The sequence below is a fragment of the Coffea arabica genome, chromosome 1e (genome assembly GCF_036785885.1).
Source record: "Coffea arabica cultivar ET-39 chromosome 1e, Coffea Arabica ET-39 HiFi, whole genome shotgun sequence".
NCBI lineage: Eukaryota > Viridiplantae > Streptophyta > Magnoliopsida > Gentianales > Rubiaceae > Coffea > Coffea arabica.
Window position 1 is genome coordinate 3301487 of NC_092311.1, and position 18367 is coordinate 3319853.

Consider the following 18367-nt stretch of genomic DNA (forward strand, 5'->3'; position numbering starts at 1 on the left):
TTTTGTAGACCCCTTCTATGAGTTTCACGATAACTATTAAATAGTAGGTTTCACTTATTTATCATTTTTTATTACTAACATCCATTGCTACTAAAATCCATTGCTACTAAAATCCATTGTTATAGAGTTACCAAATATTCTTGGAGTCTTTGTCAAACTCATTGTTATGCCGTAATTTATTATACCCATAATGTTAGAGATCGTGGAATTTGAAGCAAATGGCTCTTAAGTAAATTGTGTATACGAGATATAGTTATGATTGTAAAGTAATTATCATTGGCTGAAGATAAAATCGTTAAGAAGATGTAAAGTATGATGTACAATTTCAAGTAATTTGTGTACAAGTAATTTGTGTCAAGATGTATTAGTATCCTTACAATTAACTGTTTACCACGATGAAGAAGAAATTGATCATTACAACGACCACCGATTGAATGTACAGTCTTCACGTTAATTTAAGTTTTATAGTCAGCCTATCGAGTCATACTTAGATTTACTCTTGTTGAAAAAATATCATCAAAAACCAAATATATTTACTTTGCTATTAATTGCAAAATAATTCTGTTTGGCCAAAAAAAAAAGGTTAACTGTGACATATATACTGGGATAGGGAAAGTACTTTAACCACTGGGTTTTGGTTCAATTACTACTAGGAGGGATTTAAGTTTCTTCCCTAAGGTTCGAATCCTGTCAACATTTTTTTTTTTTGTCAATTTTTTTGCAGTTTTTTTTAATTATATTTTTTTAGAGGTGTCCTACAGGGAGTGGGCCCGGTAGATTATTCCCCCACCCTCTGCAATTTGCTGGTAATAAGGTTTGAATCAGGGACCTAAGCCCATCTTCAGCAACCCCAGCCACAAGACTAAGCCCCGAGGGCCGAATTCTGTCAACATCAATTCCGCCAAAGCAGCAACCCTAGCAAGTAGACAAACTGTATAAACAACAACAAGAGGCGTCTTCACTCCGCTCACCATTCCCTTTCCCAAGACCTCACCTTGTAATAAAATAGGATTTAAAAAATAAAAAAAAAAAGGAAGTACTTTTAATCTGGTTGCATGTACTCGTGCAAAGAAACATTCTGAAAGCATCAGACAGTTCACAACCATGTCCAGGAAATTTCGTCCGTTCAAAGGCAACCCAGATGTGACCCATTGGTTGTTGGTATGAATTTCGTCTGAAAAAGAAGTGCAAGTTTGACCTATCCATTGGGTGTACAAAGCACCTTCAATGTGGCTTCAATGAGCACAATGACGTACATTGTTAACACACAGAAACACGCACTACACGTGATGATTCTAAAATCAAAATGAACAATAAGAATTGCAATTTTGACCCGTCATATTAATTGTCCTTAATTAAATTGTTGCTTTTAAAAGCAAGCAATGGCTGCTAAAGCAAGGGAATCCAGTTGAGAAAGATGATAAGTATTCTTCAAAATCAAAATGGTGTTTTACCACTTTTAAGTTGGAAATTTCTTCAAAGAATCTTGGCATATTCATTCATCATTGACCCATATTAGTAGAAAACAACATGATAAAGTGACATATGCCTTTGTTTTATATATATATATTTTTCTTTTCTTTAAGGATGTTTGATTTGATGTACTGGTTGTCGTCATTAGTGACAAAATCCATTGCAATATCATGAATTCTATTAAAAAAAAGATGATTAGACTTTGTAGAGTACGATACGCAATTATTTTGTTTGAGTTATTTGATTGGTGATTGATATTACGGATAATATCAAACAACTTTCTTGAGGTTTCTCTTTATTCACGTCGCACCTCTTAAGGTTTTAAAAAATAACTTATCTCTCTTACTTTTGTTATTTGTGTAATAAAACTTAGAAAAACCCAAACTACCCTTTTGCTCATTTTGCTAAATAAAAATACTTCGAAACCACTTTGTTTACTTTAAAAGAAAAAACCACCACCTAAAAAATAATTTCTAGTTGTACTGCCACATCACAAAATTATAGTCCGTAAAAATATAACTTTGGAAAATAAAAAAAATGTTTGTAAAGAGATATACTAGCACCAATTCAACTCTATATATTTAAACCAATTTCTTATTAATCTTGTTTTTTTCCCAACCTCTTTCTCAACCTATGGTCCAAGCCTTTAAGTTGTGCTAAATCATTACAAAAATGAACACAGAATAAACAAATAAATCACACCCCACCTTATCACAATCACAAAAAGAAAAAGGTAAATAAAATTTAATTTATTATAATTTAGAAATAAAAATCTCATAATCATCTAAAAAATGAGTAAAAGAGAATTTTGGAGAAAGAGGCAAGGGAAGAAAGTGACTTTTGATTCTTTTTTTATAATGTTTTTAGCTCCATTTAGTTGATATGTGAATTATGTACCAAGTGAGAGTTAATAGAGTCATTTTGTAATTACTTGGAGCGGTAAATTATTTTTTATAATTTTAAGGATGCTAATTGATATTAAGAAAAATCTCGAGGGAGGTTTCTGATATTATCCCTTGATATTAAGTACAATGGCAACTAAGCACAATGTATTCCAAGGATATCCATTTGCCACTTCTGTTAATGAAAGATTTTTATAATTGCCAAGAATCAGAGAATTACTTTACGGTAGATACCTATCAGTATGTGGGCAACTTTTAATCTACTAATCTATTTGCACCAGTGTGTGATTGAAGAATAATGGTAAAAAAAAAAAAAAAATCCTACCGCAGCATCTATATCTACCTGTGTGTACATTATCAGTGTATACAAAATTAATATTAAACTCTACCGGACTAGTATTAAGGTTGTATTAATTTTGAAGTCAATTTGTCCTTGACCGTGGACCTCGAACATCAAGCTCTCAAATTTCAGGTGATTCATTGGAGGCCGGATACAGAAAAATAAGCCAGAAAATCACCAATTCTAGAAGCTTAAGGTCCAACTATTGAAATTTGCCGTTTGGACTACATTTGCTTCATCCCCCTTACAGTCTTGCTCGGCCTCCAATTTTTACATCGACAAAATTTGGCGGCCGAGTTTTGGACTGTAGGCCATCCATCCAAGTATCCAACCCAAAAAACAAACTTCAACAGATAACTTGTCAGGGCACACTAAGAATTAGGAGCGGATCAAGGGCTAGAAATATATACACACACGCAACCACCGCGTGGCATACATCTTTTTAAATGTCACGTGTAGAATTTACAAAAGTTTCATTTCTCATATTTCACAAAAATATTCTTTTCGTCTCTCACTTTGAAAATGAAACGAAATCTTCGTTGACATTTAAAATCTAAAGTTATTACATCTCTAAAATCAACTTTCAATCTGAATCCAACCACCCAACAACTTGATTACAAATTTCGGGGGTACAATTGGTAGATCACTTGATTAACTCAACTTGATATTCACATGAAATTTAATGAACCCAAAAAGAAAAAATAAATAATTATAATGTAAAAGAGAAGGATCAATTTTTCTTACATTGTCATTATATACACTGATGGTTTAGATATCCGCTACATCATTTCAATTCAAATTTAAACACCAAACATTGTATGTATGATATACATCTAGACTCGCAAGTGTATACATTGACAGTGCATGAAAAGATTTACTGAAAAAGAAAACCACTATTCCAAAACAAATAACGACCCCTTTAAGTTATAATTTTTTTAAATTTTTTTCCTTTTTTGGTTCAATAAATGTCATGTAAATGTGATGGAGTTAACTGAGTGATTTATCAATTCTCTCCCCAAAATTTATTACCGGGTTACTTAACAGTTTGATTCAGATTGAAAGTTGAATTTAGGATTGCAATGGTTTCAATTTTTAAATGCTAGGGACGAATTTGTTTCGTTTTAAAAGTGAGGGATGAAAAGAATATTTTTACAAAATATGAGGAATGAAACAGGTTATTTTTCCTTTACAAAAATTTTTCTAAATTTATATTGTGTTGAAAGTGATTTACATCTTGAAAAAACAAACTTCTATCCTGTTGAATTAAGCAGAACCGTTTTGGACCGGTTGGACTAGCAATCATCCATACCCGCCGTAGACATTTGGTACAGTTGTAGAAGATACTTATGAATTTTGTATTTCATCATTTATAGTTTCGAATAATCAAACGCAAAAAACGAAGTATAATTCTCCATGAAATTAACTAATACTAATCTCTTCTAGAAAGTAACAATCTTTAATGGACACGGTAGCTGTGGTTAGTCTTTGACTGGAATTTGTGGTTTATCACTCCGTACATAAATGGATATCATCTATTGGTTGTTCTATACGTAAATGTATCACGTATAAATGGTTTGTATACATAGCTTGTATCCAACGAGAGAAATCAACCCGTCTACGGGTAGCTTATGGAATAGCTGATGTTGAAAAAATTAATAATTAAATTAAAGAGAGAAAAAAAAAACAAGTTTAGATGGCAAAATTCTAAGAGGATTGGATTCCCAACTTTTTTACTTTCGAAAAAGAAAGATCGACATAGGAAAATTGTAGAGCAAAGGCAGATTCAAATTCTGCCTATTTCTTTTATTTTGAAAAAAGTGGGAAATAGCTAGTTGAGAAGCACAGCAATTCCAGATTTGTCGAATGTCTCAAAAGTTTAATCAACTACCCAAAAAAAGTTTGAGAGTCCCGATCGTTATTTTTTCCACGGAAAAAAATTTCTAATTTTGATATGTTATAGGGTTTGAGACTGTTAATGATAATTGCACGATCAGTATATGTATTATCGTAACATGTAAGATACGTAAAATTAATAAATTCAACAAACTTCAAATCAATTGATAAGACGTTTCACATGTAACCTACAGATCTCTGGTTCAAATCACCAAGAGAATAGGTGAAGTTTGATGACTCTCTTGTTGCTATCAAATAAGGAAATTATAAGTCGTGTATGTCAACAACTCTCGCAAGGTAAACAACATCCTCAAGGATCATTAATCTCACAATGTTGCTCTCCTCAACTAATTCATGAACATTCTCACCTTGCTTCGTTCCTTCCTGGTGCTTGCATGAAGATTAAGACAAGCAAATCAAAGTTTACCACTAGAAAACAATCAAAGATGTCCTTTAATACCAACTGCTCCCCCAGTGACACTTTTCCTAGTAGTCAAATATGTATGACCATGACCAAATGAACATGAGGATCCTCCTCCTTAATTAAACACCTCCCACGCAAATCTCCAGGAAATAATTATACATTTATTATTGATCACAATCACTTTTTCGATAGGAAAATATGCAGACAAACTTTTTGAAAATAAAGCTTTCTCTCTGTGGTGTGACGATATTCTGTTGCTTTGTTTTTGTCATTTTCATAACTTTCTGAAAATTTTTAACTGACATGCTTTCTCTTGCTTTTGCTAGACTCTTTCCATTTTTTTCCCCAATCACTTGCTGAGAAAGTGCGGAGATATGATTAACTTATTAATCACGGCATGCTTTTCTGTGGCATAATGTTTTACTATAGCATGTCTTCTTTTAAGGACGCAACCTGACAAGATTGTTCATTTCTCATGACTGTTGGATTCGTTAATCTTTTGATAATTTATTCAGTTAGCTCTAAAGGAAATATCCATCAATTAGAAAATGCCAATTGTCACTTAACCCAAAAAAAATTTTTTGAGCAAATTAATCTAAGAAATGGCAATTGATATTTGTGAGAAACAAATTCCTTGATGACATGGGACAGAACAGATGTACACTATCCTGTGACCTTGGAATTTTTTAAACCATCATCTTTACATTTGAAGAAATTAAGGTGCATATGAAATTTATGAAAAGGGTGAATTAAAATAGTGAATTAATAGAAATACGTGTGCATATTTCTGTTTTTTCTTTTTCAATACAAGGCTTTTCTTTGAAGTCAGTGGATATTTCGATTTGAAGGGGAATCTAAACCTTACACAGGAAAAGGGGAAATGGAAGGATTTAAAAGTCAAATCAGGAATCTCGTGATAACTTGATTAACATCCCAATCAATTGATCTAGATCTTTAAGACAAATTAGTGGATACTTCACCAATATAAATTGGAAGATTTTAAATTTTACAAAGCTAAATTTTGAAAAGAAATAAATTCATAATGGATATTCTTAAGACACTCATTAATACATCTAATATTACAAATTATTGGATACTTTTTTTACCACGTGGACAAATGCCACTGACCACTTCCTAACGGATATTCTTAAGGCACTCGTTAATACATCTAATATTTACCTGATCTACTATATATATATATATATATATATATATATATATATATATATATATATATATATATATATATATATATATATATAGATGTACATACACTTCTTAGAGTTTCTACAGATGTATACAAAACAACCCATCATTTTGGGGGAAAAAATGCATTAATGACCCGTACAACTAATATTGAAACTTGTAGAAGACAGTGGATTTGGTCTCTCCTTAAGGATATGAGAGTTTAACACTAGGAGCATAAATGGCATTATTTGCACAGGTTGGGTCTAAAAAGCATCTGTATTGGGAGGGAGCAATCAGTAGAATTTCGACCTTAGGAATAAGGGTGTCTGATTATGAGAAAGACGTAGACATTGAACTGTTAAGGATCTTCCCTATGCGAACCACGTGGCCATGAAAACTATAAAGTCTGGAACAATTTCTACGTGCATACATCTGTAATTCACTTCATGAAATAGATTGATGTAGAAACAAGAGGAAAAGTAATGGCTGAATTTTTGTTTACTTGAGTTGAAATTAACCATTAATCAGTCCCCACATCCCACTGTAACCTTTTGAGCATCTTCTTTTGAAGAAAGATCAAGAACAAGAGCCCAAGGTAAACGGCCAGAACATTACGCTGATAAGCAAAATCTCAAACTAAAGTCATTGAAAAGAAATCAAGAAATGATTTACAATTTGAAGTAATGGTGTATACAAGGTAAACTCATAATTGCACAAGTAATTTTTGCCAAGACAAAGTAGTAGGTAACTATTAAGAATTTACTATATGATGAACAAGAAAATAATTACCTTTGCTATACTGTGTATATATATTCTTCTTCTTGTCAAATTTGAGTTTTCAAATCCATTACCAATTGGGTTGGTGAAACTTAATTTTGTATAAATTTCTTCAGTTTTCCTTTTGTCAAAATATAGAGCTTCCTTGTGGTTGTTTTGTTGTATTTGTTTTACTTTGATTGAATAGATTGTCACCAAAAAATTAAATTAAGATGCCTGCTGTTGATTGCAATATACTCTTGTTTGATCAACAAACCCCTAGTTAGGGTTAAAAAAGATTAACCTTCTTAAATTCCCTCCCCTACTTGAGGGGAAAAAGATTAACCTTCTTAAATTCCACCACTTCTCTACAAGGACCCAAAAAAAAAAGATTCATCTTTTTAATTCCCACCCTTCTTGCATGGAAAGAAACTATTGTCGCTGTTAAATCATACTAGTATGTATCCAGAAAATATTGTACTAGGAATGTAGCAGTATTTTTAAAGATGAAGAATGTACGTGAAATTTTCGAAAAAGGTGAAATAAGATAGTGATTAATAGAAATATGTTTGCATATAATTTATTTTTTTCAATAAAAAAATTAAATTGACATCAGCGGATACATTGATTTGATGGAGAATCCGACCCGTATGAACCTGAACGTTAAATTAAGAATTTAATGTCTGTCCTAGTTAAAATAGATTATGATGACAAATCGTTATTTAAGCAGTTACAAAATTAAAGATTTATTAGAGTTCAACACGTTTTCTACGAGGATAAATGTACTATTCTTGACTAATTGGGCGCTAAAAAGCATCTTTATCAGTATGGAGTAATCAGAAAAACTTAGTCTAATTGTAAGACAGACATAGACATTGAAGCTATTGAGAATCTTTCTCCTGTGAAGCATGGCAAGATATTAAATTCTGGAATATGCATTTCACTTTCCAAAAATGATATATATATTTGAATTCTAGAAAAATTTGGATATGCAATGCATTTGTAATTAACTTCTTAAAAGGCCAAAATAGCCTGATGTAGAAACAAGAGGAGAACTTAAAGAGCTGGAAAATTTATTTAGTTCTGTTGAAATGAACCATTAATCAATCCCCATATCCCGGGGAAGGTTAGGTTGGGTTGGGTGGTGGTAAGGTTTTTTTGTTGGGGGGGGGGGGGGAGGATGCACTCTTATCCCCAATGTTTGGAGTGTTGAACAATTTCGTTCCTAAAATTTTAGTCAAAACATATATTTATTCTCGTAGTTTTATAATTTAGATCAATTTCAATCTTGAAGTTTCATGCAAATACATTTCATTCTCATAGTTTCATGAATTTGATCAACTAAGGACAATAAAATGATTGCTAACCAATTTGGATGGAATATCATCACATCACTAGCATGTCCCATTAATATTTGTATTGCTAATAATTAATTCGGTTATCGAATTAATTACATAAATAATAATGAGTTGTTTGGATAGGAGATTTTTTTTTTAAAATTCATGATATGATGTATGTGAGATAAAAAAAAAATAGATTGGATGAAAGATAAACTATTTGAAAAAAACATGTATATGATGCAAAAATACAAAATTTTGCAAATAAATGAAAATCAAAACAATTCTTTTTTCAAATTAATTTTTTTCTCCAATTGGTTGCAATGGGATTGTTTCATATTTTTTTCTCCAATTGGCTATAATGGATTGTTTCTTCTTCACAACTTCGTTTCTTCTTAATCTTTTTGTTCAATTTGTCATTAAAAAGAGAGTAACTTTAGTTTTTTTGAAGAAAAGGAGACAGTAAATTAAAATATGATTTTTGAGTTTTTTGTTAATCCAATTCTTTTTAACTAATGAGCATGTCGTGGTCAAATGATGATATTCCATTCAAATTAATTGGCAGTCCATCAATTATTCTCAATTAGTCAAATTTATAAAATATGAAGATGAAATGCATTTGCATGAAACTTTAGGGATGAAATTGGTTGAAATTATAAAATAAAGAGGATGAAATGTGTTTTAACTAAAATTTTAGGGATGAAATTTTCTCATACCCCAAATAATAGGGATGAAAATTGTATTTTTCTCTAATAAAATGGAACAGATTGTAAGTAGAAAGGCTGAATCGAGGACCTTCCACTAGAGAAAAATATGCGCATCCCACTCTGACTTTTGAGCATATTCTTCTGAATATAAAATCAAGAATTTAAAGAACCTAAGTTAAACGCCCAAAACCGTACGCTAAAATGAGAAACCCCAAACTTAGAGACGTCCCCATGGAATTGTCACGATTCTCGGAGCGCGTTGACCTAGGCTCAATTTTTTGTGGCTCAAATTAAAGTCCTTGGAAAGACATAAAAAACTAGCATACAATTTAAATTAAGTCATATACAAGATATAATTATAATTATTTTGTAAGTAATTTGTGTTGGCTCAAATTAAAGCCGTTGAAAAGACATAAAAAAATGGCGTATAATTTGAAGGAGATCTTGTACAAGATATAGCCATAATTATACAATTAATTTGTGTCAAGATAAATTAGTATCCTTACAATTAAATGCTTACTACGACAAAGAGGTTAATAATCATTACAAAGACTACCTTTTTTTCTTAATAACAAGAACAAAAATTCATTAATTAGAGACAGAAGGAGTCGATCAAACTTAATATTTAGGATAAGTTTCTTCCTATATATATATATAGACTTCCAGAACACATTAATTTTTTGTTTAAATTTTCTCTTGTTGAACAAATAGCAACAAAAATTTTGTAAAATAAGGTCTTGTTTGGATTGCATTTTTTTTGAGTTTTTATAGAAAATATACTGTAACGATTTGATATATGTGAGGTAAAAAAATTATGAAGAAATATATTCACGAAAAATGTAAAAAAATTTTGGTGAAAATTGACTTTCCAAACAAACCTAGATTATTAAAAAAAAAAAAAAAGAAGAAGAGTTAACTATGACCTTGTAGCATTTTAATTCACATGCTTGCAACAGAACATTCTAAAGTAAAAAACATCAGAAGCTTCACAGCCACGTCCAGGGGACATAGACTCTTCAAGGGTAAACCAGATATGGCCCATTGGTTATCCGTGTGAATTTCACCTGCAAGAGAAGTACAAGTTTGACCATTGACCAATGACCAATCTATTGGGTGTACAAGAACCTTCAATGAGCACAATGACGTACATTTTTAACGCACAGAAAAACACACACTAAACGTGATGATTTTAAAAATCAAAATGACCAATTAGAATTGCAAATTTGACCCGTCATATTAATTATACTAAGCAAGCAATGGCTGCTGCTAAAGCTAGGGAATCCTAATTGAATAAATAGGATGAAAAGTATTCTTCAAAATTAAAATGGCATTTTACCACTTTTAAGTTGGAAAGTATTCAAAGAATCTTGGCATATCCATTCATCATTGACCCCATATTAGTAGAAAACAAAATGATATAAAGTGACATATGCCCATTTATATATATATATATAATATGCTCTTCTTTAAGGATGTTTGATTTGATGTGTTGATTGTCGTCATTAGTGACAAAATACATTGTAATATCATGAATTCTATAAAGAAGATGATTAGACTTTGTAGAGTATGGTACATAATTATTTGACTGGTGATTGATATTAACTTAAGCACAATGTATTACAAGGATATCCATTAGTCACTTCTGTTAGTGAAAGATTTTCATAATTGCCCAGAATCAGACAATTGTTTGGATAGAGTATTATTTGAAATAATTACTGTAACACTTTTTGCGATGTGATATATATGAGATAAAAAGGTGATTGGGAATATAAAAAGATGAGTTAAAAAATATGTTTATGATGCAAGCGAAATGTTATTTGAGATATTGTTGCCATCCAAACACGCCACTGATCACATAGGTAACAAGAATATCCATTTGGGCAACTTTTAATGTACTGATCTATTTGCACCAGTGTGATTGAAGAATAATGGTGAAAGCTAAAGACCAAGAAATCTTGATACATCACTAATAATGGACCTTCAAAACATTTGAAACTTCTATAGTAGTTAGAGATAAGCAAGCTTAACCTATTGTTTTCAGAAAAGGGAAAAATGTCACTTCAGCCTCTTCAGCAAGTTTTGATGGTTTTCCTTTATAAGATTACAATTATTCAATAATACCGGATTACCAGAAATAGATCGAGTTTAAGAAAAATTACCTTGTTTTGGATTGCTTTAAATACATCTAAAACAAGGGTGGGAAGGGCGTAAAATAATTACCAAAAAATTATTTACTTGTATCATAAACACATTTTTCAACACATTTTTTTATTTTTTTAATCACTTTTTTTTGTCTCACATATATCACATCACAAATAGTATTACAGTAATTATTTTAAATAGTGTCCAAACACACCTGCCTGAAAAACAAACACATCGTATAACAAAAATTTTTCCCATGAAGGCAATTTGATAATTACAGTTACATCTATTATATTCTCAGTAATTGTTCGTAACAAACGAAAAGTTCTACGAGGGTCGAAATTGTTTTATACAAATAACAATTTTTAATGTTTTAAAATTTTATTTTTTTAATCAAGTGAAAAGACCATTCAGCCTATCACTTGCTAAAACGTACATGTTGACATCTGAAGCTAGAACTGGAGTACCAATCAAGTCATTCCATTTAAGACCAAAAATCCATTTTCGTGACCAAATGAACAAAATCCATTTTCATGACCAAATGAACCAAACATGACTTGTCGATGACGAAGCACAAAACCATCTTTGCTTTTGTCATTTGTCCCTTCTTAATTTTGCCTAGCCGGTTGTTGGGAAGGGGAACATTTCTAGTACAATCATATGTTTTCTTGCTCGGATCCTTATTTTTCACACTAAAGGAAAAGAAATGTCGGAGATAGCAAACATGAGAATCGACATAATTTCGAATTTTTCAAAGTTTGGTCTCAGGCATCAGATAGTTTTTTCTTTTTCACCTCTTAAATGAAGTTTCTGAATGGGTTATTAGTTTAAAAGATATCCATATTTTTCAAATACAGCAAAACTTACTTTTAAGCCTCCGGTGCCTGTCGAACAATTGTTGAGATGTAATTCAGGTATTAGATTTTTTGAAAGGTAATATTAATTGAGGATAGTGTATTAATATAAGGGTGGGTAGTAAGTGTTAGTGTGTGTATATATATGGCAGGTTAGATCAAATTTATGTGTAATAATGAGTGTTCGGACATGCACTTGTTAAAAAAACTTATTTTTAATATGATGTGGAATATAACCACATCTACAGAAAATAGGCCAACTTTATCATTAATTCTTCTTGTTCAATATGCCTAGTTAAAATATTAATTAATCGTTTCTATACTGATAGTGTATACATTATCAGTTTTGGATGAATAATAACTATATAAAATTTGAATTTGAAATCCAATATGTGCACATGCGTTATAATGATGATAGTATATACACTGTCAGTGTCTATAAAATTTATTCTTAAAATATTCTCGTTGAAATCCCGCCATTTGTGATAGTTTATAATGTGAGCTTATGTCATAGATGGGTCGTTAAGCATTTCATTGTTTATATGTGGTAATATTTTACTTTGTATGTTTTAACGATAGTTTTTTCCTAATCGGTACCCTTTGAATATTGTGTAATTAATTGATGGATTTATTTTCTATACACTGATGGTGTATACACTTTCACTATTGAATACATAACACATAATTTGAATTTAAATTTGAAATGAAAATTTTGCATATGTGTCATGTATCCAACAGTAATAGTATATACACTATCTATATATATAAGATTAACTCTTAATTCATACCAAAATTGTAAAATGCTTGTGCACACTTATATTTATTGTCCACTTTTGTACTTATATACTTTTCCTATAATATTTTAATTTTCTACCACCTATTGCCAACGTCCCTTAAAGAATGCCCAATCGTTAAACAAATCCTCTATAATCAATATGTGATATAGCATCAAAAAAGGGAAAAATGAAAAATGAAAAAAGCAAAAAAAGAAAACCCAATGTAGTACAACTCACATAAAGTTAGGTTGTGAATTATAAGAAGCATAATTCTCGAAGGTTGGATCTCGAAATATTTTGTTTCTTAAAATTCTTGATGTATAACTTTTTAGCTTTAATTGTGATTTATATGTCTTGGACATCTACTGTCTTAATTTTGACTTAAGTGCAGAATTTTACTTAAGCAAAAAAAGAAGCTAGGGAGAAAATTAGGCATAATAAATCTTTCTTGCACCAAAAAAAATAAAGAGGAAAATATAATTTCCTTCAAACTCTAGGCCACTTTGATCTGCAACTTCACATTACCCAATCTTATCTTTATATTAAAGAAAGATCTTACAACTCAGAGGGAAGTGAAATTGTGGTGCACGTACTTACAGTAACATGAGAGATTAAATAATTAAAGCCCATTTAATTAGATTAATTCAAGGGATATTTGGGTTAATTTCGATTTTGTTGCAACTAAGCCACACACAAAGCACAGAAAAACGTGTCATATTCAGACAATATTTTTAGCTTAAGCAGGAGTACGTTCATAGGTAACTAAAGATAAGTGATGAAATTAATAAACAATTTAGTTTAGTTTTGATTAAGGATGCGTTTGATAAAACTGAAATATGAAATCTGAATTTATTAAATTATTAAGTATTAAATTTGATACATTTGAGTGTAATTAAGTGATAAATGGATAGTCTATTACTTATTTTTGGACACAAGCTTAATCTAGGAAATTTAGTGCTATTAATTCAAATATTTAATTTTTGATTTTCAAAACACGTCTGAACATGTTAAGATCTAAATCGATTAAATTTAAATATTAAATTGAATTATCAAACATGACTAAGATAATAACAATCTAATTTACATAAGGCAATTTCTTAAAAGTAAAAAAACAGAAAAAAGAAAAGAAAAGAAAAGAAAAGAAAAGAAAAGAAAGGACAAGACAATATAGTCACGGTCAACTTCGGAACTGGATGTTAATATTCGTGTCCGGAACTGGATTTTAATATTCCAAGACCATTTGAGACCGCCGCCGTTGCAGTTGGGCGTTTAGCGTGGGATGCACAATGTTTCTATATTTTGACCATATTATCCACATACATCAAGACATGATAATTGTCAAAACAAAAAAAAGTAATAAAGTTAAGGTTTTTTTTTATCAATTTATACCTACAAGATAATTGCACCAAATAAAAAAAGAGGTGAGTTCATTTTGAGGATTGCCCGTTTATTGTTTGAAAAGGAATTTTCCACCAAAAATCTCTATGTTTTTCATAAATACATTTTCCAATCATCTTTTTATCTCATATATATCAAATCATTACAGTGCATTTTCTACAAAAAAAATTCAAAAAAAATGCAATCCAAACATGATTATTTTCTAGATTTTTTGTGAAAAATATATTGTAACGATTTAATATACGTGAAAAAAGATAATTAGAAAATGTGCTCATGAAAAAAATTCTCACCCACATCCTGAATTAAATACATCCTCAGAAAAAATTATTGTGCTTGCAGAAAAAGTTACTCTGAGCCTATAGGATAGAAGAACCCCCAAATTATGAGAAAATCAAAATTAGGATGCTAGAATTGCACATGAAGTGGTTGGATGTGCTTTTCTGTTTTTTTTTTTCCAAGAGTTATTGTGACATGTGCCCTCTAATTGAACTTGTATTGTGAATTTTTTTTTTGGTTTTTTGAATTTTTAAAAAAAAATTATATTTTTCGTGAATGTATTTTTAAATTATTTTTTTATCTCACATACATTAAATTGTTACAGCACATTTTTTTATAAAAATTTCAAAAAATAGCCATCCAAACGGGCTTGATTTGATAACTGCCAAACATTTGTTTGATTTGATGAATCACAAGTGGAAGGTCCCATATTTAGTTATTTCTAAAAAATAACTTGAAGTTCGTCAGTACACCACTCTGAGGAACCCAAACTTAACTATCAGATGGGTGTGGCACCAATTTCCTGAAGTACTGTTGGTCTCAATCGACTTCAAACTTCATATCATTTGCAAGAAGATATCAAGCATCTTTTTTCTTTTTCTTTTTTTTAACTCCTAACAAGTTTTCTTTAAAAGGTGAGTAAGGCAAAGGCAGTAAAAAATAATCCATAAGATCCTATTTAGTTCTCAAATAATAAAAAGACATTCACCAAGCTTCTAGGTTTTTCAGGGAGTCTAATTGGCTTTTGCCAATCTTCTAAACCAACGTATCTAGACGTGAAACTTCGAAAGGTTTGCAAGAAATCCAATTGAGAGACTGTGACAATATGATTCTTGAAGCTGTTGACAATATGATTGACTGTGAATATTACTCGATTTTGCACCAATACCGTCAAATGAAGGGTACTTGTAAAAGCAAAATAGCTCACCCTTAAGAAATCCACTTGGACTTTTTGCCAAATGTGCTGTGGCAAAACTCCCAGATGAATCAGAATCAGTAGATCAGCCATTTCCGCATTTGCCATACAAAATCATGGCTCTGTATATATATATATATATATTTCAGGTGTTATATTTTTTAAAAATATAAAATTAATTAGGAAAAGTAAATAAATGTGAGGTAGGATAAATAAAATTAAATAGGAAAAGTATATAAATGTAAGGGAGCGTAATATTTATTAGTATGTGTATACATATATGGTAAATTAGGTAAATCTTAGGCGTATAAATGAGTGCTTAATGGGCATCCATTAGAAAAATCCTAATATCATGACAATCATAATATGCCACCAAATTAACCATATTATTTGCCAAGCGTCAAAGGATTAATACGTGTTTTAAATTTGACAAATTTTTAAATTGCCCAATTGGTTCGATTTCCTTAAATAAAATTCCCTTTCGTAATTAAAGTGTCAAACTGATAATTCCTGCAACAATTAGCAAAGCAAGGATGTCATTATAGCTCCTTGGCCATTGACTATTATAGTAAACGGACAATATGTTGTTCTTCTTCATCTATTGATCCATCTTTGTGCATATTTTGATTAAGTTTCATGTGATTTGAGCTTCTCTTCTCTTTCGTCAACCCCATATGCCAAAACCAATTAAGCAAACATTGAAAGAAGAAACCATGACATGATAAGATCAAGACTGATTAGTGGAATAAGATAATGCAAGAACTTAAAGTCCATTCACAAATTCTAAGTCATTACCACAAAGATTGGCCCTATTCATTCTAGAATATAAAATTGCCACGTCATCACATAGGTAAGAGCTAAAGAAGTGAAGAGAGTCCTTGGTCAACTCTTCGTGCTTAATCTTACTCCCCAAGCCATCAGACTGCAGTCACAAACAATCTCAAATTGTTCAAAATTTTCAACCCATCTTAAAATTAGAACCCCCTAGACCTTCAAGGCCTTCAAGAAATTTCATATAATTTAAAACCCTTCCTCTCTTTATAAACCCCCTTCCCATCCAATTTTCCATCCAAATCCCACCTTGTATATTTTTTTGCCTCTCTCCCTCGGTAACCAGTAACCATCCCATTCCATTCCTTTTCTCCCACACTTTTTTACCCTCCTCATTTCTCTCTTTCCAAGGACAGAACACCCAAGCCAAGCAAAGCAAGAAACCTCAAGCAAGCAGCTCACAAAGCAAGCTAAGCTAGAGCAGGTCCAGCAGGATAACAAGATGGGCACTATGGTGGGACATGTGGCACCTGGATTTGGCTTCTTCCTAATTGGGCTCTGGCATTTAATCAACCATGTCAGGCTTCACTCTCTCCATCCAAAATCCTACACATCTTTGCCATGGTTTCCCACTTCAAAAATCAGGTACTTGGAACTTTTCTTGATCATGGGAGGCTGCCTTGCCTCAATATCCATGGAGCTCTTCATTGGTCCACACAGGCACCAACCATTGGACACTGATGGCACCATCCCATCATACCACCTTCACAACTTTGAGCACTCAAACATATCCTTGACTTTCTTTGTCTATTCACTTTTCTCCATCATTCTTGACAAAATCCAGCCCCCAGCCCATTATAGCCTAACTCTAATGCTAGGAGCCATTGCTTTTGGCCAGCAATTTCTCCTCTTCCACCTCCACTCCGCTGATCACATGGGTGTGGAAGGGCAATACCACTGGCTTCTGCAAATTGTCATTTTTGTCTCACTTTTGACCACCCTTTTAGGCATAGGTTACCCCAAGAGTTTCTTGAACAGTTTCATAAGGTCTCTCAGCATCTTGTTCCAAGGAATTTGGCTGATGGTCATGGGAATCATGCTTTGGACACCAGAGTATATTCCCAAAGGGTGTTTCATAAACGAAGAGGGTCATAAAGTTGTCAGATGCCAAAATCATGAAGCCCTTGAAAGAGCCAAGTCACTAGTGAATATTGAGTTCAGCTGGTACCTGGTTGGAGTCACAATTTTTGGTATGTGTGTTTACTTGGCACTCTACAGAATGTTCCCTGAGAAAGTTGAGTACCAATCTTTAACAAAATTTGAGGATCAAGAACTGGAAGATGATGATTTGGAGGCTCAAAAAAGGAACAAAGTTGGAGGGACCAAGGCAAGTTTTCTTCCTCTGGGAAAGTCATTGGAACTGACCGACATGGAAAGGTAGTAGAAGTAGAGGGGAAACAGGGGTAGAAAGGAAAGGGGAAGAAGAGGGGAAATTTGATTGTTAGAGTTGTAAAAAGATTAGATTAGTTGGTGTGTGTCCACTTTGTTTGATTAAGCCTACAATAATATTGGCTTAGTAAAAACCAGAGTTTGAGGGACCAAAAAAGGGAAAAGGGGAGGAAAAAGTTTGTGGTGTGATATTATATTGTTTAGTTTGCTTTGATGCCTTTTAGTTGAGACTAAATTTGGTGTCTTCTATTTGTTGTAAAGTACAAAGGAGGAAAAAAAAGAGTTGCTTATACGAGAAAATTTATTACTTTAATATTTTGCTAAACATTTCTAGTCAAATTTGTAAATGTCTATACATATACATACATATATATATATATATATATATATATATATATCCAATTCTGGATAACCTTTTCTGAAATCAAAGTCTCTGTTCAATTAATATGGTCCTTGCAGATCTTTCCTGCAAAGGTTGTTACTTGTTGGGACCATTACCAACTGTAACTTTGAACTTTGAATCTTGAATCTTGATAAGGATTGTCCTGTTTTATTTACTGGCAGAGTAGATAACATCTTACCTCAGCTATGATCTTCCTCAATCCTTCCAAGTTCCAGCATTCGGGCATGGCATTTGTACTTTTGTTGATTTGACAACTCACATAAGAATAATATGTTTGGACATTCAATCTGTAAAATAATTTCAAGAATTAAAAATTGTTTACAAAGACACGTTTGAAAAAACAAAGAAAACAAGAAAGCAAA

General features: G+C 31.7%; 1 protein-coding gene across 1 annotated transcript; it reads left to right on the forward strand.

Annotated features, from left to right (window-relative positions):
- Nucleotides 1–16307: 16307 nt before the first annotated feature.
- On the forward strand, nt 16308–17915 carry LOC113699191 (uncharacterized). Its single transcript, XM_072051440.1, has one exon. It carries the CDS (start codon nt 16656–16658, stop codon nt 17592–17594), a length of 939 nt encoding a protein of 312 aa, XP_071907541.1. The 5' UTR covers nt 16308–16655; the 3' UTR covers nt 17595–17915.
- Nucleotides 17916–18367: the final 452 nt, after the last annotated feature.

Bases quoted from the DNA above. Each gene is read 5' to 3' on its own strand.
- LOC113699191 (XM_072051440.1), top strand. From the start codon at position 16,656: ATGGGCACTATGGTGGGACATGTGGCACCTGGATTTGGCTTCTTCCTA.